This window comes from Heloderma suspectum, chromosome 11 (genome assembly GCF_057233095.1).
Source record: "Heloderma suspectum isolate Gila_16-S chromosome 11, 16-S_ref, whole genome shotgun sequence".
Taxonomy (NCBI): Eukaryota; Metazoa; Chordata; class Lepidosauria; order Squamata; family Helodermatidae; genus Heloderma; species Heloderma suspectum.
In genome coordinates this window covers 29,401,636-29,424,998 of record NC_139468.1, presented here as the reverse complement: position 1 = coordinate 29,424,998, position 23,363 = coordinate 29,401,636, and the positions used below count along the sequence as shown (strand labels likewise).

General features: G+C 46.3%; 1 protein-coding gene across 2 annotated transcripts in view; it reads right to left on the bottom strand.

The window, feature by feature from the left end:
• The window catches only part of NTRK3 (neurotrophic receptor tyrosine kinase 3), a 749,187-nt gene that overhangs the window by 113,716 nt on the left and 612,108 nt on the right, over positions 1 to 23,363 (bottom strand). For both annotated transcript variants that reach the window (XM_084817344.1, XM_084817345.1), the window contains exon 13: positions 6,939 to 7,069. In XM_084817344.1, coding sequence (XP_084673470.1) covers positions 6,939 to 7,069 — 131 coding nt within the window. The remainder of the gene's footprint in view (positions 1 to 6,938; positions 7,070 to 23,363) is intronic.

Sequence of the window (23,363 nt, the reverse complement as noted above, 5' to 3'; positions counted from 1 at the left end):
CGGAGCACTTACCTGTTACGCCATTTGTGTCCCTGCAGAGGCAGTGATAGGCTATGTAAGTATTTATGTAGCCTATCACGGCAGGGGGAAAAAACCCCAGTGTACGCAAATGGCGGCGGCTACCGCTGTTTGCGTACACTGGCTTTTTTCCCCCCCTGCTGTGATAGGCTACGTAAAAATTTACATAGCCTATCACGGCTAAATACAGGGATGCAAATGGTGGCGGCTATGACAGCCGCCATTTGCGTTCCTGCAGGGCTGCCCAGCGGCTGGATGTCTGGCTGCAGGCAGCCGGAGCCGGTCGGTGGCTCCACGGCTTGGCCGCGGAGCGGAGCCGGCCAGGCAGGATTCCGGGGGGGAGGACCAGATCACCTCCCCCCCATCGAGGATTCCAGGGGGAGGGATGGAGTGCCTCCCCCCCCCCAGCAGAAACAGAACGGAATGGAAGGTAAGTGTTCCATCCATCCCTAGTCCCCAGACCACAGTCGGGCCCCTTCTGTGCTTGGCGTGTGGCCCAGACTCACCCCAGTGGTTTTGCCGAGCTCTGCAGTTGCAATTTTAAAAAATAAAATAAAATGGTGATAAAAATGTGCATATTTGCATATGCACAGAAATTCACATTTTTGCTAATGCACATATTTGCATATGAGTGACTATGCGCATTTGCAAACATGTGCATTTTTGCATACACAAATATGCGCATTTGCAAAAAAAATTTCACGCATATGCAAGTTTTTGTTCTTCAATAAAATATTTTTCAACCACTGGGGTGAGTGCTGGCCACCCGCCAAGGCCGGGCAGAGGGCGAGCAGGGGCAAGGTCTCGGCAAGCGGGGGGTTGGGGGTGCAGATGGGGGATGTTCTGCCGGATTCCCAGATGGGAGCGGGTGCCTACACCATTCCTACAAAGAAGGAAAGAAAGGTTCCTCCTGTGCAAGCACCGGGTCATTACTGACCCCTAGAGGGATGCTGCTTGCGCTGGCATTTTCATGGCAGACTGTAGCGGGGTGGTTTGCCATTGCCTTCCCCAGTTGTGACTACCTTTCCCCCAGCAAGCTGGGTACTCATTTTACCAACCTCGGAAGGATGGAGGGCTGAGTCAACCTGAGCCAGCTACCTGGGACCCAGCTTCCGCTGGGATCGAACTCAGGTTATGGGGAGAGTTTCAGTTGCAATACTGCCAAAGCCCATCTAGCAAAAGTGCAGAGCATAAAGAGCATGGAGGTGAAGTTCACCACCATACTCCTCCTACACTGCATAGGATGCCTGTCAGCATCCAAGTTAGGAGGCTGACAAGCATCTAGATAGGATTGTGCCCGGAGAGAGACATGTTTCTCTCCTTTTTCCATAATAATAGAACCTGGGGTCATCCCATACAGCTGAATTGCTGGAGATTAAGGGAAGGTAAAAGAAAGGACTAGTTCACACAGCATACTCATTAAAGTATGGACTTTGCCACCACAAGATGAAATATTTGCCACCAACCTAGATGGATTTAATAGGAGATTAGACAAATTCATGGAGGAGAAGGTAATCAATGGCTGCCTGCCAGTCATGATGGCTATATATTTCTCCCAGTATCAGCAGGAATATATTTCTGAACCCCATTTGCTGGGAAACACTTGGGATGGGAAGGGATGGGATGGGATGGTGCTATTGGACTCATGTCCTACTTGTGGGGTTTCCAGGGGCAGCCAGTTGCTCACTGTGTGAACTAGATAGGATTTGGTCTGATTCAGCATGGCCCTTCTTATATTTGCATTGTTTCAATGCTGTTCATGTGAGCACCATTTTTCTTCTGTTTTGTCATTGTTTTCAGCCTCACTCACCTTCAACATTTAATCTGATAGACTCAGATTCCACTTCAAAGCTCATACCAACTCATGTCCATATCAGATTGTGAGCTTTAGTTTCTTCATCCCAAATATGGTGCGTGTCATACACCTTTTTTCTAAATGTATGCATCAATAGTGTGATTTTTTGTTTAAATGCACATTTTTTCCCATTTATTAAAGTGTGTTTGAGCACATTGTTCAAGGGTATATGCTTTTTCATGCACATTTTTCAAATGCATGCATTTCTAAATGCACACACACCTGCCCCATAAATCACATCACAAGCTTGGAAATGTACAGACTTCAACCATAGATTGAGTTCGTGTCAATGAGGTGTGAACTTTATAAACTCTGGTCTAAAATGAACGGAAATGAATTTCTCATGCATCCCTGTTTAAAAGGTAGCAGTCAGTAGAGCTGTGTAGATTTCTCCCATTACAATCTACAGGTTCACTCTGCTCTGTGTTCCGCTCTGTGTTCCACCACTTCCTGCATCCCAGCTTAAATGGAATAATAAATTTCTACATGTAGGGAGCAATTCTCCCCCCCGCCCAGACAGCATCTGGGGGTCCATAGGATTGTTTGGTGTCCTGGCTCCAAGGTCAAAGATGGGGCTCCAACCTCAGAGCAAGGAAACCACGCTCCCCACCCCCTCCCCTTCTCCCTCATAGCCAGCATGGACAGAACTGCACCGGCTTCCTCTCTGGGCTCAGAAAATGGAGTATGGAGATGGGGAAAGGAGGGCTTTCCTGGGGCCAGGGAGGGGAGCAGACCAGTGAGGCTGCAATATGATGAATTCTATGGCCTCCCCAGCCTCCTTCCCTCCCCCTCTTGAGGTGCTGCCACTAGACGGGCAAAATTACAGGATGGCTGGAGCACGGAGGTGAAGATCGCTTCTGCTGCCCCCACCCTGCATTGGATACTAGGTATGTATGAAACCCCTACTTTCCTTTCTGAAGGGGGGGTCCACAGGGGGGCTGATCCATTCCTCCCCCCTGGAATCCTCCTGAGCGGCTCCGCATCTGGAGGATTTCGCGGAGCCACACTCCGGCTCCACAGTGCTGGCGATACAGTAATGGCAGCTGCCATTACCGTTTCACTGGGAGAAATACAGCCGCAAATGGTGTAGTGGATGCCACTTGCGGCCGTAAAGCCCTGAGTTTAACCTAAATGCAGCTGTAAATGGATCCTATCACAAAGGATCCAGAGCTGGAGTGTGAGTGGTGCTGTTCCACCACGGATTCTGGAGGCCGGATTCCAAAGAATCCAGCCTCATTTGGGTCTGCAGCGGAATTCTCTGCCATCCCTATTAGATATTAGCAGCCTTCAAGTTAAGACTGCCAAAAATCCACATAGGATTGTTCCCTCCATTCTGGTATTGGAGCTAGGGATGTCAGAGAATTTCTCCACGAATCTCAGGGAGGCCGAATGCCAGTGCAATCGGCCCCTTGAAATTGGTGAAGAAACGGTCTGCCCCCCCGCCCCCCCCCCGGGACGGGACTTACCTTGTGTGAATGTCTCTGGAAGCGGCGGTGCAGCGGCGGCAGCCGGTCTTCCAACTGGCTGCCGCCGCCATTTCCAAGTAAAAAAAAAAAAAGTGATAGGCTACGTAAAGATTTACGTAGCCTATCACAGCTAGATTTTTAAAAAACACCGTGATAGGCTATGTAAATGTTTACGTAGCCTATCATGGCTGAGTGAAAAAAAAAAACTGCACGTACGCAAATGGTGGCACCCATGGGCACCACCATTTGCATTCCTTATTTTGGCATGTGTAGTCTACATAAACATTTACATAGACTACGGCGAAAATAAGGGGAACGCTATTTGCATTCCCCTTATTTTCGCTGTAGTCTACGTAAATGTTTACGTAGACTATACGTGCCAAAATAAGGAACGCAAATGGTGGCACCCATGGGCGCCGCCATTTGCATACGTGTGGGTTTTTTTTTTTCCACTTAGCCGTGATAGGCTATGTAAACATTTATGTAGCCTATCACGGCTGACTGCAGGGATGCAAATGGCGGCGGCTATGGCCACCGACATTTGCGTCCCGGCAGGACAGGGGGATTTGCGGCCCGGAGGGACGGGGCGCCTCCCCCCCGGCCAGAATTTCAGGGGGGAGGGACGGGGTGCCTCCCCCCCGGCCAGAATTTCAGGGGGGAGGGACAGGGCACCTCCCCCTGGGCAGAATTTCAGGGGGGAGGGATGGAGTGCCTCCCCACCACCACGAATCAAGCTTCGGGATCAGGTAAGGGACTTTCGTACATCCCTAATTGGAGCTAGGCATGACTGAGGATTTTGTTCAGTTCGTATTGTGCAGTGAACCAACCTGATTTGCACCTGGACTAATGAGCAGATTGGAATGCAGTTATATTCTGGGTTTCACACTTTTCCATATGTTGTGTAACAGAGCTCTTGGCTCAAAAATAAACACAAAAACAAACAAGCAAAAATTAAAATGCATATAAAAACGTATATTTTAGGTTCAAATGCATACCAAAACACCTATCTAGCCGGGGGATGGGGGAGATCACATTCAATCATAATTCTATTATTTGTGCAGGGTTTTTTTTTTTTTTAAGTGCAGGTGTTTTTCTGCAGGTTAATGCAGAAAAAGAATGCAGTTATTAATGAACACATTTGAAAGTGACATGGGCCAGAAAAAAGAGACTATGTCATTCCCTAATTGGAGCATGAGAAGTTACTGCAGCTAGCAGTTCCTTCAGTTTATTTGTATATGCGCGTGCACATGCACACCCACACACACCATTATCTAGTTTGGCTACATTGTTCAAGAAGTAACTCACACACTATAACAATAATCTAAGAAATGCTTCGACAAGGCTAGTTGTCACAGTTTTGGTAGACAGGTATTGGAGACTATTAACTTAAGATCCCTTTTTCTTTTCATCAGATGACATCCCTCCAAAAAGAAGAGTGAATTGCCAGCGGGCGCTATCCTGAATAACCTATGCTTACATATGAAATTGGGGTGGGTTAGGGTATTTTAGAAAATGGTTTTACTGTAGAATTTTATTGTTTCAAACTGTTTTGTTATATACTTTGTACATCAGCCAGAGTGGCTGGGTGACCAGCCAGATGGGTGATTAATAGATTAAATAAATAAATAAATAAATAAATAAATAAATGGGAAACAAATGTCCAAAAGAGAAATCTAATTTTGCAATCTGCTTTGACATGTTGATTTTTCCAAAGGTGTTGTCTTCCAAATCCTTAAGAACCAACCATTCACTTGGTATCGCACTACTGCACACACATGCATAAGGATATCATGGAAGTCCAGGAAGGGGATGGAGTCCAGCAGAGATCTTCCTGCTTGGCCCCTTGGATACCACTAAACAGATCCCCGTGCTTGCCCAACTTGGCGCGTGCCAAGTCAGGCAGGTTCGCGGATCCTCACTTACCTGTCAGCCACCATTTTCCATAAACTGGTGGCTGTAAAGTGTGTCATTTATGCAAAATTGCATGCACATTGATCAAACACTGCAATAAATAAAGTGATCTTGATGTGATCTGATCATATACGATGACACAAAGTTTATTTGGTTTTACTGAGCCACACTGTTAAAAACACCCACCAAAAAGAGCCTTGCTACTGCTACAGCCGTATACATAATCATATCACAATCACTTTTTTGCAATTTTTTTTTTTTCAATTTGCCTATTCACATCACCAGTGTATGTTTGTATAGGAGATGGGAGAGTTGAATAAACCAAAAAAATAAAACAAACAAAAACCCCTAAGAACTTGAGTAAACAGCACATGCACATTACTCCACACAACATTTGGAAATGTAAGACAAATCCCCTCCTCAAGGTGGGGGCGAGGGGGCACGTAGATTCCCAGTGCATCTTCCACTTTGGAAAGAAAACCTGATAATTCAAAAATCTGGGGAGAAATCTGGATGGTGCACAAAAGGTCCCCTTTGTGGGACATTCATTCCCTGCAGAGGCAGAGATTTCTGAAATGTTCATGGAGACCTCATGAAAGTCACATCACTTTGCGGGGGGTGTTGGAGGGTACTTACTACTAGTATATAAGGTGACCAGGTGGCCTTCCTTCTTCTTCTAATTTTCTTTTTAAAAACCTAATTGCAGAGGCAAACCCTGAGCTTGGCATCTGCACACTCACCTTTTGGAGCCCGAAAGCTCCTGGGAATGGTGGTACATGATGACATCAGTGGTGCAATGAAGCCAGGGCTTTCAGGGTTAAAGCAGCAGGAGTTTGGGATGATGACATCATCTGCCACCTTCCCTCTGGCTTCCACTTCCCTGTTCCATCTGAGGCTAGCTGTCATTGTTGTCACAGTAGCTGAGGAACAAATGGATTTTCCCAGCGGCAGTATGTTGTGAGTTATCCCTGTTCTAGTGTAAAGTATTTCAGGATGGCTTGGTTTTGAATGGGCAATTAAGATCCACTAGGTTTTCAGAAGACCTGCTGCTCCTGGTGGGGATCAACACTGCTAGAACTGATTTGCTGATATGGATCAAAAACAAAGCTGGCATTTCCAGACTCTCCTTTGAGGCATGGCTATGGGGCCTGTCGTGATGAGTGCATGCACTTCAGACTTTACCACTGTGCCACTCAGTGACATACCATGTTACCACCACTCCAAGAAACATGGTAGGCAAGAGAGAGAGAGAGAGAGAGAGAGAGAGAGATGGGTCCATAGGGGGCAGCCATCTCCCCCCCCTCCACAAATTTCCTCTAATATTTCACATATTAAGCTCTCCTGGCCCCAAACTGTGTATATTTAAATATGTACATTTTTAAGCTCCTTTTTTCATGAAAAAAAGGTTTGCAAAATGGCAGGTGCTTGCCAGACAGGCCCGGGGTAAGTGCGGGCAAGTTGCTGAGCTTGTGGGGGCTCGAACATGGGTCGGGGGGGGCTCTTCAGTGGGCACCCAGAGAACCTGAGAGCTGGGGTAGGTTTGCACATCCCTAGATGAGCAGCGAGATTAATCGTAGCAATCTCAAACTTTGCCTATTCGCCCATCCCTAGTTGCAAGTACAGCGCTTCTCTTTATGCTTGGAATGGTCACACTCTGCCATTCGGAAGGGCTGTCCTTAGGATTTTACCTTCACAGCCACCAGCATCTTATCCTTGGTGGGGCTGAGGTTGTAGCACTCAGCCAGGAACACCTTCCCAAAAGCACCTTCGCCAAGCTCTCTCTTCAGAATGATGTCTCTTCTCTTAATATGCTGTACGTCTGCAGGTGGCAAGGACAGGAGGGAGGGGAAACATAAATTAATGTTAATGCAAAGAACAGCTGACAAATAACTTCTTCTTCTCCACATAACAGGCTCTCTTTAATTTTAATTTTATACAATGTCCTTACCCCCTCCCAACAACAAACATTGTCTTTTGTAAATTCTCACCTGTTTATCCATATATCCCCACCTTTGAAAAGAAGGCAGGGTTTGCTAACTACCTGTCAAGTACGTCTCAATAGTTGGGACATCCCACCTTGTTAAGATGTCCTGCCTGCCTTCCAGAGCATTGCAATTTGTAAAGCCACCTCTTTCTTCATCCAAGGTGGCCAGGCTATTGAATTTGCCTCCATTTGATGGATTGTTCTTTGTTTCCAAAGTTACGATCCCATGTTTTCTGGCTGGGGCTGGGGAATTATGCTCCAGACACCTGCCATTTGCAGAAACCAGGAATGTCATTGAAGTTCAGTATTGCCTAGCTTGAAAATGCATTTGTCTGGCTTGCAAAACTTGTCTCATTATGAAATAAGCTCCTTTCTTTTCCCCACCTGCCACAAAACATTGGGTGTTTTGATCAGCAACATTCCAAGCAGAAGGAACTTTGGGCCATGTAGTTTCCAGGGCAATATGTCCATATTAAAGACTTAGGAACCATGAGGAAATGTCATGTCCTTTGATGCACCATTGCAGGATTCAGGTTTCCAGGGACAGGGAAACAGAGGGTTCTCAGAGATGGCTCCAATGAGAATGCCATGCTGCTGCTGCCATTGCCACCAATCCCACCAATCCAGAAAAAGGTAGCAGGATAGAGTACAAAGATTCCAGGTGGAGAAGGTGGTAAATCTCATTGTACTCCCAGTTCTGCAACTGGGGATGCAATGAGGGCCCAGATTTTGGAACTAAGTTTGGAAAACACACATTATTTCCTATTTATTTTCACAAATTATTTGGGGGATGGCTTGGGCTTGGTCTGCCAAGCATAGAAATAGATGGATTCACCCATGCCTGGCTTCATTGGGTGTTTGCCAAGCCACCACCTACCCCTGTTCATGGTGCCACGCAAGCTTCTGGATGGTCTGTCAAGTGCCCAACTAAGCCATGGGGCCATCCACTCTTGTAGTGAGCCACCTCTTTGCACAGAAATGGCGATGCGGGCTCTTCAAGGAAGGAAATATTGTGCAATTGGAGGCCGTAAAGGGAATGCCAATTATACAACTTTACCTTCCTGGAAGAGCCTGAGCCGCCATTGTTGTGCAAAATGGTGGCTCGCTACAAGGGAGGATGGCTACTGGGTGTTCACCAAGGCGCAGGGTGCTTGATGAGTGGGTCTGTGAGTGCCCCGCGGTACTGCAAGCAGGGTCCCGGAGGGTGGGCGAGAGGGAGCCTGTCAGACTCCACCACCCACTGCAGACTCTTGCAACATCCCTAGCCAAGCCCAATTCCAAATTTAGCCAAGGGGAGTTTGCCTATTATTGTCCAAGACACATGCAAACCACACCAGAGATGTAATTGTGAGTAGTGCAAATTACCAGGAAGGAAATCACATGCAAGGAAATCAACCACAGTTCTTTCCTCGCTACCCCATATATGGATATCACCTATGACATTCAAGATTTTCAATGAATGGGATTTTCTATGGTGATCAACTAAAATATAATGCATGGAAGAAGGGTAGGAAGATGGTGGTGATAAGCTTATTATGAGACTCTCAGTCCTACCTTTATTTCTGACAAATGCAGCAGGAGAGGACAGTAATCTGCACACCAAATCCTCAGTTTTGCAAGCTTCCTAATATGATATCATCATAGGTCCATCTAACAACATGTTGTAATATAATAGTAGCTAGTGCCATGCTAAAAGTCCACCCACATTTTCACGGGTCCATTCCCCTGCTTGTGAAAACGCCCGGGGGGGGGGCTTTTGAGAGGGCAGGATAAATGGTGTGAGTGTGTGGAGGATCTAGTATGGATTGGGACCACAGCATACAGAGAGAGATGGGTAAATCCTCCCCACGTGCTGTGGTCCCAATCCAAATTGGGGCATCTTTACTTCAGCATTCATTGTTTAAGTGTCAAACTAGATGTTCTTTAAGTCACACACAACAGAGCTATTTTCGTGTTCCAGTTCCACCTCCCCCCTTTTTCTAACCCCCCTCCCCTTTGCAGGGTGTGTGTGAGTGTGTGTGTGTAATTTTGGCACAAAAACTGGAGGGGGGAAGTGTTAAAGAACCTTTTCCCCCCAAGTGTTAAAGAAAGAAAATAAATAAAACCCTCAACTACCTCATCCTAATCATTAATGTAAGACCCCCACCACCACAACTGCTGGTTAAACATTTCTCAGAAATTTTTCCGGCCTTTCCTAGTTTTTGAGGCAATTTCTCTTTGCTCCCTCTCTCCCTGCACCCCCACCCCCACTAGTTGAAAAGAGCAGGGACAAAAATTGCAGCTCAGCTCTAGTAGTAGCATATTCATTACCATGCCATCAATGCATATGATTTTTCCTTAAGCAAGTACATAGGCAACACACAGATAAGTCTCTGCTCTCAAGGGGCTTACAGTCTCAGATACTGGGGGAAAGGAGGGAGGCAGAAATGTGGGCCATTATGAATGAATGAATGAATTGAATTGAATTGAATTGAATAAGTCTTCTGACCATTTCAAGCATTAAAAAAATGTGTTCAAGGAAAAGACTTTACATTACATTAGACATGCTTACAGCTTGATTACAACTGGGAATTTGGGATAACAGTGCAACCCAGTGGAAGTTCGCTTGGGAGTAAGTCCTATGGTGTCCTATGGAATTTGGTCCAATTTATAAGTGTGTTTAGAATTACAGTGTAAGAGGCTAGGCAGAAAAATGGGGGGTGAGGAAGGATTTGAAGGTGGCGTCACACATATGTTCAGGGAGCTCAAAGCAAAGTGAGTGTGACATTTCCACTAGTGATGTCAGAGAATTCCGCAACGGATCTCAGTGAGGCCGAATGCCAGTGCATTCAGCCCCCCAAAATCTGTGGCAGAACGAAGCCCCCGCCCCACCACCCCGCGAAAGGTGCGCGAAACAGAGCACTTACCTGGTGCCGTTCGTGCTGCTTTGTGAATGGCAGCTGCGTCTGCGGCCGCCATTCGGGTCACCATTTTTGCCGTGATAGGCTATGTAAATACTTACGTAGCCTATCACGGCTAACGCAAGGATACCATTTGCGTCGCTGCGGAGGCTGTGATAGGCTACGTAAATATTTACGTAGCCTATCACTGAAAAAAAAGGGAACACAAATAGCAGCGGCTATGGCTGCCGCCATTTCCATTCCTGTTTTTTTGCTGTGATAGGCTATGTAAATATTTACGTTGCCTATCATGGCGAAAGACAGGGGCGCCAATGGCGGCAGCTATGACATTTGCGCCTATGTTTTTTTGCCGTGATAGGCTACGTAAATTTTTACATAGCCTATCATGGCAAAATCAGGAACGCAAATGGTGGTCGCCGTAGCCGCCGCCATTTGTGTCCGCAGGCTCCACACGCCTGCGAATGCACCTGGCTGGCAACTCCACAGAGTTGCCGTGGAGCAGAGCCGGCTGGGTTAGGATTTCAGGGGAAGGTGTGGAGCGCCTCCCCCCCACCCCGAATCACCCCCTTCGAAAAGGTAAGTGACTTTCGCACATCCCTAATTTCCACTGGTGACACTGATTATGTAGAGCAGACAAGCAAAATGTGTGACCAGTCAAGCCAAACCTATCCTACATTTGCTAACATTCTGTTTATGCAGTCCAGTGTGGGTTCCAGGTTTCTGTGGGCCCTTGTGCAAGATACCCCCCCATGCCCCCATCCCAGCGAATCGACCTTCTCAGCACTATTGTCACCAGCTGCTATTGCTCCTCATCCCCTTCTTCATCATTAACACCACTTGCTTGGTTGACAGGCAGAGAGTCAGTGGGCAAGTCGGAAATGACATCTGATGCCCTTGCTTCACACAGACACCATTGTCTAGGCCACAGTGGGAGGGAGGTGAACAAGCAGGTTGCAGTGGTGAAGGGGAAGAGCAAATCCTGGTGACTCTTGTCAGTCGGCTCCTTCTGGGGTATGGACCCTCGGCAGGCACCCAGCCATGCCAACCCTTGACACCAGCCCTGCTGCAATCCTAGCTAAGGCAGTTGCCACTCCAAAAAAACACATCCACCCAAAAGATTATTCATACCCCCTGGTGCACCATTTTATGTGACACATAGGTTGTATTTGTCTTGATGGCTCCTGTGATGGGTTGCACTTATGCAGAGCAAAGAGAATGGCAGAGCAGAATGAGGAAAAGCCAGCTTACTATGGATGCCCAGAATAGCAACATCCCCCCCCCCTCTTAATACCAGTTCGATCAAAAGCAACTCCTCTTCATTTGGGGGAGGGGGGAAGACTCAGGGACGTGGTAACTTAAGGAAAAGGCAAATGTTTGGAAACAGAAAATATTGTAATGGCTCTCATACAATTAAGTCTGCTAATTAGAAGATTATGGGCTGGCATGAAAGCTACCAAGTCTAGACAACTTTGCTTGTTTGGGAAGAGTGATGTTGCCGGTTTTCATGAACAGTCCCCGTAATGAATGGTGCTTCCTTAGAGAATTCTCATTGACCTTTTTCATTAATTGTTTAATGGACATTAAACAAGCAAACAAAGAAAACAAAAGTATGTTCCTGATATTAATATTATTAGCAATATTAAGTCATTAGGTGGTAGCCAGAATTAGGCATAGATGAGATCTCCTGTGGAAATCCTGGTTTCCTGTCTGTACTTGTATATTTAACAAATGGTCCAGAGATCCCTATACATCCACATTTTGCTCATGGTTGCACTGCATCCTGGGGTTTGTTGTTGTTTTATGATGTCTCAGAGCTCCAGTGCTGTTTTGTGGGATGACAACTGCACGTATTTGAATTTCAAGGAAAACGGCTTTCAGCAAATCTTCTGGACATCGAGTAACAGTATCAAACTCTAATGAACTAGATGCTGTTTTTGTGAATGCAAAGGTGTGTGTGTGTGTGTGTGTGTGTGTGTGTGTGTAGGGGGAAGACATTCAAACATATGGCCACCTAACCTGCAATCTGAGGTGGTGTTGTCCAGAAACAGTCCTGACTATGTGATCTGCTACACATTTGGCTAATAACGCATAGTCTAGCTTTGCGTGATAGTTTCCCCTAGTCTTGTGTAAGTGCATGAAACCCCAATTTATTTTTTGTGACCATGGAACCCTCAGAGACAGGTTAAACTTCCCTACAACCCATTTTTCCCAAAATTCCACCCTGCCACCACAGAGAAAGGGGGTTAAAAGGGCGGGGGGGGGGGAGGAAAAGAAAGAAAGAAAAGAAAACTTCTCTATTGCCACGTGGAAATTTTCTTCTTTTGTGTTTAACACTTGCCCCGCCACTCTCCCCATGAGGGTGGAATTTCAGGGAGGGGAAACTGGGTGGGGGAAAGTTTAAACCCCCCTCCTGGAGTGTCATGGTCCCAATCTGAATCAGGGCCGCATGTGCTTACAGAAGAGTAAGGGAAACTAGCCCTCATAGCTACACTCTGCATGATTAGCAGAACAATGGTTTGGGACTCTCTCTGCACAGCAAGACAGAGAAGCCCCCCCGTGCCCCCCCGGGACAACCAGCTGCCATTATTCTCTTTGCACAAAGTGGTAGGAAGGTGTTATGTCTTGCCACAAGATCTAGCATGTCCAGCACGTGTTCCAGAACCTTCTTGGAGGAGAATAATGGCAGCCAGCTACCTTGGAATTCCCCCCCCCCTTTCTCTCTCCTGTTCATTTTCTAACTGAAGGGAATGGGGAAAGAAGGCCTTAAAAGGTAAGTGCACCCCCTGAAACGGTTTACAGGAGTTCTCCTCCCTCAAAACAAACAAACAAACAAAACTTCTAAAATCTCCACCCCATCTCTGCCCCAAGATAGGGTGGCAAAATGAAAAGGGCCACTTCAGCTCAGCCCTACCTCTAATATTCACTCAAAGCAAAAGCTTCAGCGTGAACCTACCTGTACATTGTGTTCATCATGTAAGGCTCTCCTTCAGGTGCCCCCTCCAAGGGAGGCTCAGAAGGTGGTACCAAGGGAGAGGGCCTTCTCCGTGGTCCCCCCCCCCGCCAATTATGGAACAATCCTCCCAATGAGGCCCACCTGGCACCAGCATTGTTACATTTTTGGTGCCATGTTCAGACTTTCCTCTTCTCCCAGGTACTCGGCAGCATATGATGAGGTTTTAATCAGGTCCTGGATTTTTATTTTTGTTGATGGTTTAAAAATTTCTAGATATATGAGTGTGTGTATGTATGCTGTCTGTTTATATGTTTCTATGTAAATGTGTTGGGGGGGTTGTTTGTTTTTTAGGGGGGGTTGTTTTGTTTTTGTTTTGCTATGCACTTTCTATATACTATCTATATTGCCCAGAGAGCTTTGGCTGTTGGGTGGTATAGACATGGAATGAATGAATGAATGAATGAATGAACGAATGATGGTAACCCACCTACAAATTACCCCAGGGTTCCAAAACTCAAGAATTAAACTTGAAGACAAGCTCCAAGCGTGGTTCTGCATGGCGATAAATGCAAATCAAATGGTGCACGCATGCATGCACGCACACACACGGAGATCACCAGCTCAAACACAAATGCCATTATTCTAGCTTTCATCAATTCTCAGCTAGTCCATCTTCAATGTAACTCGTGAATAATAAGGCTGCCACCCAAGAGACGCTGTTGCAAGGCCACTTGGGAGGTTGATCTGCATAAAGCTATTTACAGCCTCCTGGCATACACCGAACAGTGCCTGATAAACAGCTGCTGTTTGTTGTTCCAAGAAGATGTCAGGTGTTCTGAGCAGAGTTGTCTGGCTCAGCTGGGCTGCGGTCGGCCTTTCCAACAAGGCATCTGCAAATTGCCATCCCTTCTCCTGCCTCTTGTCCTCCCCTACTCCCCCACACTTCATTAACTGGCAACAACGAAAGCCAACAAGATAATTCTAGGAATTATTCCGGGCAACAGACTGCAAGCACAGCAGTCAGAAAAAGAAATCTCTTCTTCATTTTAGAGGTAGCCCAGTGGCTATCAGGTTCAAATGACAATGCAGTCAACCTAGCTTCAGTGCTTTGCTGTTTCAACTGAAGTGTACTGAGATGTTGTGCAAAATGGAAACTTCTTCCATGCTTCCCTGAGGCAAGGCTCCAGGAGTCTGGTCCAGTCCAACATACATTTGTGACAGAGAACCCTGTGTAAATAATGCCAGTGCTGTCTAGAGGTCTCAGTTCCTAGCACTCAGGTGGCCAAGTCTGCATCCCACCCCCAAAGGAGGAAACGTCACTAAAAAGGAGACCGAAAAAGGACACAGATGTGCACAAAATGTGTCAATGCTAATTTACATGTATATATGCAATTTTAGAAATAATTGTTGTAATTTAAATCATGGGAGGGTTGCCAGGGACTCTCCAGATATTGATAAACTCAAAGTCCCATTAGCCCCAGCTAACATGGCCCATGGCCAGTAATCATGGGAACTGTAGTTCAACAACACTTGGAAAGCAAGAGGTTCTCCACCTTTGACTTCAATAAGAAAAACAATCCATCTCCCCATGGTGGGGAAAGCCTGGGGCTAGGTAGCCTGTGTGCCTATGCAATGTGCTGTCCAAGTACTCACTGTTGATGGGCAACTTCAAGGCCCTGCTCTTCATTCTTATAGGGGATGTATGTATGTATGTGTGTGTATGTATGTTGTTCAGTCGTTAAGTCGTGTCCGACTCTTCGTGACCCCATGCACCATGGCACGCCAGGCCTTCCTGTCCTCTGCTCTCTCCCGGAGTTAGGGATGTACGAAAGTCACTTACCTTTTGTGGATTATGTTGATGGTGGGGGGGAAGGCATTCTGTTCCTCCCCCCTGGAATCCTCCGCGGCCGGCTGTGCTCCGCGGCAGCTCCGCGGAGCAGCCAGCCAGGCCCAGCCAGGCCAGAGCCATCCACAGCCGGATTTTCAGCCGCAGAGGGCTCTGGGTAAAAAAAAAAAAAAATGTGTACGCAAATGGCGGCAGCTACGGCCGCTGCTATTTGCGTTCCCCTTTATTTTCGCTGTCATAGTCTATGTAAATATTTACGTAGATTAAGAGGGCAAAAATAAGGAATGCAAATGGCGGCGGCCGTAGCTGCCGCCATTTGCGTACACATTTTTTTTTGCGTCCCTTTTTTATTCCCCGTTTTAGCCTACATAAATATTTACGTAGGCTAAAACAGGGAATCAAAAAGGGATGCAAATAGCGCCCGCTATGCTATTTGCATTCCCCTTTATTTGGGTTTGGTCATCACATGCAGAAAAAGGAAGTGTTAGAATCCTGAGATGGCAGAATGATCTTCAGACTGCTAGGGGTGGGGGGTGGGGGTGTTGAATGCTTCTTTATGTAAATGCTCCCTGAAAACACCAACAAATCATCCTATATACTAATAGCGAAATCATTATCTGAGTATGGATCCTTATGTTGCCAATATGGCTCCATCCATGCACAACAGAGGGGTATCATCAGGCTCAGGGAAACCCCAAAATTTTAAAAGTACCCCCAAAAGGGGGGGGACTCAAAACAGCATTCAGAGGCTACAAAATGTGTGTGAGGGTGCAGAATACTGGGGGTGGAGTGGAATGGAATAGCCTAGAAAAGGGCATGGCTGGCTGTCCAAAATCCTGAACAGGAGCACTCCACACATAACTTTTTGTTGCAAATACATACTAATAGTTAACACAATTCATTGACTGCTGGCCCATATGCAGCCAAAATGGCACTATCCATGCACAAGGAGGAGATATAAGCAGTCCTGGGGAAAAAAACCAAACACCAAAGCTTGCAGAAGTGCAAACACAATTTAAGGGGGGGAACTAGGGGGGAGGGAATGAAAAACAGACGAGTGAGGACAGAACATCCCTCACACACACACAACATGGGATTGGGGTGGTGGCAGCGGAATTAAAACCGGGGAGGGGAGGGGGAAGATAATATCTATACTGCAACATTTCATTGCAGGCAGTGGTGTAGTGGTATGTTCTGAAGCGCAGGTGCTAATCATCAGAGTCCACACCTCCAAAGAGAGACCCAAATTGCAGCCAGTTCTGTTGATCCATACCAACAAACCAGTTCTAGGAGTTTTCATCTGCTAGGGGCAGGACTTTTGTAAAGTGAATCGGTCTTAATGCTCCATTCAAGACCAAGCCACCCCAAAATACCTTACATTACATCAAAGAACAATAAACTCTTGCTGGGGGAAGAAAAAATAATAATAATTGATCTGCAGCTAATTTCAGTAAGAACAGGGGATTCTGAGGGGGTGGCAGATGACCCCAGCATCCCTGCTAATAAAAAAGAAAACAAAGGAAAAGAAAAAAAAGTGTTGGTGCTGCATCCGTATGAGCCCTGGATCCACCACACCCTTGATCGCAGGTCCCCTAACAACTCCTAACGCTACCACCACAAGAACAACCTGTCATATCAAGAAGAAAGATTATATCCCAGCCTGCTCTCTGCTGCATTGGTTTTCTATTTGCAGGGAGATTGTTCTAGAAACTAACATTCAAAAATGTGATCACCTCACATCTAATCTGACAGGATGGAACAGCTCCTTCTACCACAGCAGGCTCTGCCACTTCACCCAACTCTGTGTGTAAACCATGTGGAATGGCTCCTTGAAGGGTGATGGATCACCTTGTAAACTGGAAATACGCACAAAGACACCTGGAATTCCATGCAGTGGAGTTCCTCGCAGGCGGTGCCAGCTTCATTTCACCAAAGAAAAACAGCTCGTATCAACTGCATCTTGCAATGTTTGTGAAAGAGGCAACATTTTCAATGAATCTCCAGGCAAGTGGGATTCCATAACAAAGGATCACCTGCTGAGCAGTGTTCACTCTGGCAAATGGAGAAAACTTCTGTATCTGCCTTAGAACAGAACTACATGCTCAGCAGAAATATATGGAAAAGCTCTTGCTGGACTGTATCACTTCAGATTATAGTTATGGGTGGGAGAGGGATCACATTGAAATGCTTCCCCATATAAAAGTAGGGATGCATGAATTGTGTAAATGCTGTTACGTCTGTGTTTTGTGTATCGTCAGGAGCCTTTCATTCTGTCATCTGCCCATTGATGGAATCAGATTTTTTTTGTTCCCAAATTTGCTCAAATTCTCATGTGCAAAAATGTGCAAATTCCATCAAATTGCAGATTTTCGCACTTAAGCCTATGGGGGAAATGCATGTTTTTGCGCATTTTTCTATGTTAGAAAACCAGGTCTGCAGAATCCAAGTCTGTGGGGGAGGGGGTGTCTCACCACATTCCCAGACCCAGTCAGGCACCTGCAACAGCCCCGCTGGCAGTAAAGAAGAGTAAAAACATTACAGCACAAACAACCAAAGTAAAACTAACAGTAAAATAGATGGATGCTAAGATTATGAAGCACTTAAAAACAGTGTTTAAAATGCTTGGGTATTTATGTTTATTTTTTTAAAAGGTCTTCACGGGGCACAGAAAATACCATAATGTACGTACCAGGTGTCAGGCTTCCTCCAATCACTCCAGTGCACACGCTCAGTCAATCTGACACCAGACACCCAAATCAGTGAGATTTCTTTATTGCAGGAAATCCCATGGCAAAAGCTTAATGGTTACACTCTTCAGAAATCATATAGCTGATGGTCAGTAGCTATAGGCAATTAGAGAAAAGTCCAAAGCTTAACACTATTACCATGACTGAGATCTTCATCAACGTGGTTTCTCCATTGCCATTTCCATGGTTCTGAACACAAGGGAAGGGACTCTGGATTCCTGGGTACCTAACCACTAAACCTTTCAGGTATGACCTAAATCATATCCCTTATGAATATACAGTGGAGGTGAGGAATAGATTTCAGGGATTAGACCTGATAGACAGAGTGCCTGAGGAACTATGGACGGAGGTCCGTAACATTGTTCAGGAGGCAGCAACGAAATCCGTCCCAAAGAAAAAGAAATGCAAGAAAGCCAAGTGGCTGTCTGATGAGGCTTTACAAGTAGCTGAGGAAAGAAGGGAAGCGAAAAGCAAAGGAGAAAGGGGAAGATATATCCAACTGAATGCAGAGTTCCAGAGAATAGCAAGGAGAGACAAGAAGGCCTTCTTAAATGAACAATGCAAAGAAATCGAGGAAAACAACAGAATGGGAAAGACTAGAGATCTCTTCAAGAAAATTGGAGATCTCAAGGGAACGTTTTGTGCAAAGATGGGCATGATAAAGGACAAAGAAGGCAGGGACCTAACAGAAGCAGATGAGATTAAGAAAAGGTGGCAAGAATACACAGAACTATACAGGAAAGATCTGAATGTCCCTGATAGCCATGATAGTGCGGTCACTGAACTTGAGCCAGACATCCTAGAGAGTGAAGTCAAGTGGGCCTTAGGAAGCATTCGTAACAACAAAGCTAGCGGAGATGACAGTATTCCAGCCGAGCTATTTAAAATCCTAAAAGATGATGCTGTTAAAGTGCTGCATTCAATATGCCAACAAATCTGGAACACTCAACAGTGGCCACAAGACTGGAAAAGGTCAGTTTACATTCCAATTCCAAAGAAGGGCAATGCCAAAGAGTGTTCAAACTACCGCACCATTGCGCTCATTTCACATGCCAGCAAGGTGATGCTCAAAATCCTACAAGCTAGGCTTCAGCAGTATGCGACCCGAGAACTACCGGAAGTACAAGCTGGGTTTCGAAGAGGCAGAGGAACTAGAGATCAAATCGCCAACATTCGCTGCATCATGGAGAAAGCAAGAGAATTCCAGAAAAACGTCTATTTCTGCTTCATTGACTACGCTAAAGCCTTTGATTGTGTGGATCACAACAAACTGTGGCAAATTCTTAAAGTGATGGGAGTACCAGACCACCTTACCTGTCTCCTGAGAAACCTGTACGAGGGTCAAGAAGCAACAGTAAGAACCAGACATGGAACAACCGATTGGTTCCAAATTGGGAAAGGAGTACGACAAGGCTGCATATTGTCACCCTGCTTATTTAACTTATATGCAGAGTACATCATGAGAAATGCCGGGTTGGATGAATCAGAGGTCGGAATTAAGATTGCTGGGAGAATTATCAACAACCTCCGATATGCAGACGATACCACCCTAATGGCAGAAAGCGAAGAGGATCTCAAGAGCCTCTTGTTGAGGGTGAAAGAGGAGAGTGCAAAAGCTGGTTTGAAACTCAACATTAAAAAAACGAAGATCATGGCATCTGGCCCCATCACTTCCTGGCATATAGAAGGGGAAGAAATGGAAGCAGTGACAGATTTTACTTTCTTGGGCTCCAAGATCACCGCAGACGGTGACTGTAGCCATGAAATTAAAAGACGCTTGCTCCTTGGGAGGAAAGCTATGGCCAACCTAGACAGCATAGTAAGAAGCAGAGACATCACCTTGCCGACAAAGGTCCGTCTAATCAAAGCTATGGTTTTCCCAGTAGTAATGTATGGCTGTGAGAGCTGGACTATAAGGAAGGCTGAGCGCCGAAGAATTGATGCTTTCGAACTGTGGTGCTGGAGAAGACTCTTACGAGTCCCCTGGACTGCAAGGAGGTCAAATCAGTCCATCCTAAAGGAAATCAACCCTGAGTGCTCATTGGAAGGACAGATAATGAAGCTGAAGCTCCAATATTTTGGCCACCTACTGCGAAGAGAAAACTCCCTGGAAAAGACCCTGATGCTGGGAAAGACTGAAGGCAAAAGGAGAAGGGGACGGCAGAGGATGAGATGGCTAGATAGCATCATGGATGCAATGAATATGAACTTGGGCACGCTCCGGGAGAGAGCGCAGGACAGGAAGGCCTGGCATGCTATGGTCCGTGGGGTCACGAAGAGTCGGACACGACTGAACGACTGAACAACAACAACAACAACCCAGACAATCCTTTCACAGGGTTTTAACCCCAGACATGGAAAGGGAATGATTCCTGGAATGAACCCATCAGGCAATCAAGGGATAACTTCTTGAAAAGGCTAAAACGAAACCACACCCATAGAGAGTTAGACCAACTTGAAATCTTTCATTGATAACTCCTGGTTGCATGGTCGAGGCCCATCAAGATCAAGGGAAGGGAATACCCACACACACAAGGAGTTCCGGGCCACAGCTTTCACAGTGGCAACTCCACACTCATGAATTCTGGCAGTGGGAAGTCCAAAAGTCATAGATCAAACCCAGCCTGCTGTACACTGAGCTGACTACAAACACAGACACACAACCCACAACAAGTGACAGTTAAAGTCTATGAAAAGCCTCACAGCACTTTTCATGGCAAGTCCTTAACAATCCAAAGTTCCAGTCCATGTGCAGAGTGCCTCCACAAAAGCCTAGGTGATGATGGATCCAAACAGAGAAGGCTCTCGGCAATGAAAACAAGATATTCCTAGCAAAGGCTCTTTGCCTTTGCATCAGCTTAAAAGGGAAGGTGTGACTGTAAGACACCCCTTCTGGATCCCTTGACAGACAAGGGCCTTTGGCCTTTCAGCAAGGACCCTGTCTAAACAGGGTGTCACTGCTCAGCCCTCCAGCAGTGACGCTTCAACCTGGGTGACCCTTCTGCAAACCCCACCCAACCTCTGTCAGGGTCTCACAGACAGCCTCTAGCCTCCCTGCTAGGGTTGGCGGAGAATTTCTCCACAAATCTTCAGGAGGCCGAGCGCTGACGCATTCAGCCCCCCAAAAGTGTTGGGGAAATTCTCCGCCGGCCCCCCGCCCCCCCACCCGGGTTGGGACTTACCTTCGGTGAATATCCCTCTCGGCGGCGGGTCCCGGCAGCGGTTCGGCAGTGGTTCGGCAGGGGCAGGGGCGGTGGCCAGTCTCCCGACCGGCTGCCACCGCCACCATTGCAAAAAAAAAAAGTAAAGTAAAAAAAAACACACACACCCGTGATAGGCTACGTAACGATTTACGTAGCCTATCACGGCTAGATTTCCAAAGTCAGCCATGATAGGCTACGTAAATCGTCATGTAGCCTATCACGGGTGACTTTGAAAAAAAAAAAAAGCGCATACGCAAATATGCAAAATAAGGCATTTGTGTTCCTTATTTTGGCACGTCTAGTCTATGTAAAGATTTACATAGACTATGGCGAAAATAAGGCAACGCTATTTGCGTTGCCCTTATTTTCACCGTAGTCTACGCAAATCTTTACGTAGACTAGATGTGCCAAAATAAGGAATGCAAATGGCAGTCCCCATGGGAGCCGCCATTTGCATACGCGCTTTTTTTTTTTTCAAAGTCACCCGTGATAGGCTACGTGACGATTTACATAGCCTATCATGGCTGACTTTGGAAATCTAGCCGTGATAGGCTACGTAAATCGTTACGTAGCCTATCACGGGTGTGTGTGTGTTGTTGTTGTTTTTACTTTTTTTTCGCGGCCGGGTAGACAGGGCGCTCCTCCCCAGCCCAAATTTCGCCGTTGAGGGATGGGGCACCTCCCCCCTGGCCTGAATTTCGGCCGGGCGAGGCGGGGCGCCTCCCCCCCCTCGCCTGAACTTCAGCGGGAGAACCGAAGCGCCTCCCCCCCACCGCAAAGCAAGCTTCGAGAACAGGTAAGGGACTTTCGTCCATCCCTACTCCCTGCCCACCAAGGCTAAACCAGCAGGTTGCCTATGGACTAAAATCAAATTTTAGCTATAACCTACAAGGCCCTAACACCAGGTGAGCGTCTCTGTGGAAGACAGAGGGCATTCCACAGATGGGAGTGCCAGCATTGTAAAGGCCTTTTCTCTTTGATCTGCTCCTTGCTCTTCTAGCCTGGCCTTGGCATCTTTAAGTAGGACTAGGAAAGACTTCTAAAACCTTGGGGAGCCTCTACAGGAACTGTGAGCTAGACATTGCAATATCTTCTACATTGGACGGTATAGAGAATACTGAGCTAGATAGATAGCCTGGCTTGCCATAAGGCAACATACTGTGTTTCTTCCGTGCACTGTTTCTGTAACAACAACAACAACCTCTTTGTGTCAAGGACAGTATTGCACAATTGCAATGCATTTTATTGGTCTAGTGTTCCTTGCTAACCAACATCCTTCCTTGTTTTAAAGACATTTATCTTGATCCCATGGAAATCGGGAAAGTGGGGGGGGGGAATCTTCCACTTGACCCCAATGAGTCACCAAAGCCAAAATTTAGCCAGAAGAAAAGAGACCGATGAGCGAGACCTTCTTCCTTCCCAAACTGGAGTGCAATTAACTACTATCAACCTCAAAATAGACAGTGGCACAAATCACTTCCAGGCAGCTAATGGCTTATGTGGGTTAGCCTTCCTGAATTAAAATTGATTTCCATCATGTTCACCCAATTTTTTCTCACTCCCAGGAACAGTGACCTGTTCTGTTAACTCACTCATGTGACTCCCATTTCCTCGCTAGCATACATCTTGTTGAGTGAAAGGCACCAGTAAATAATCCAGAGCAAGAAAAATAAAGTCTTTTCTCAATCTTTTTTTAAAACTTCCCAATACAGATCAATTCTCCCCCACCCCTTTCATGATTCTAACACATGCCTCCTTCAGATTCTTCTCTCCTGCCTTGTGCAAAACCCAACACTTTGCCTTATGCAAAAATCCACAGGAGGAATGGAAGAAGCTGTAGATCCATGATAAAGCAAATGCTTTGCATGCAGAAAGTTCCAGATTCTATCCCTGGCATATCTAGATTCCTGCATTGAGTAAGGGGTTGGACTTGATGGTTTTATAGGCCCCTTCGAACCCCACTAGTCTATGATTCTATGATTCTATGATCTAGGTAGGGCTAGAAAACCATGCCTGAAACCCTGGAGAGCCACTGCCAGTCAGTGTCAACAGCACTGGCCTAGAGGAACAATGTTCAGAACTCAGTTTAAGGCAGCTTCCTATGTTCCAAATATCCACCATCAGTTCTGGTTTCCCAGCCTAAGCAGTGGATTTAGGTAGAATATCCATGGAGCTGACTTGAAATGTACTGAATTCCTTCCGGGTTGTTCCCATTCTTGGGTGCAATCTAGGCCTGAGATATTCCCTTGCAGTCACATTGCACCTTGGGTTTTATACTCTTTAAGCTAAACAGTTGTTCTAGCACATGTATGCTTCATCCAGTATCATGTTGCACCACACAACTGACAAACCTGTATCTGTGCAATAGCTGAGCCTGTCTCACACATACGCATTTGTCCTCAGTACAGATGGGTTTCTGTTGCCATCATCTCTCAGCCTCATCATCTCAGGGTGGACAGAGGGTAGACCTTCGGATGTTT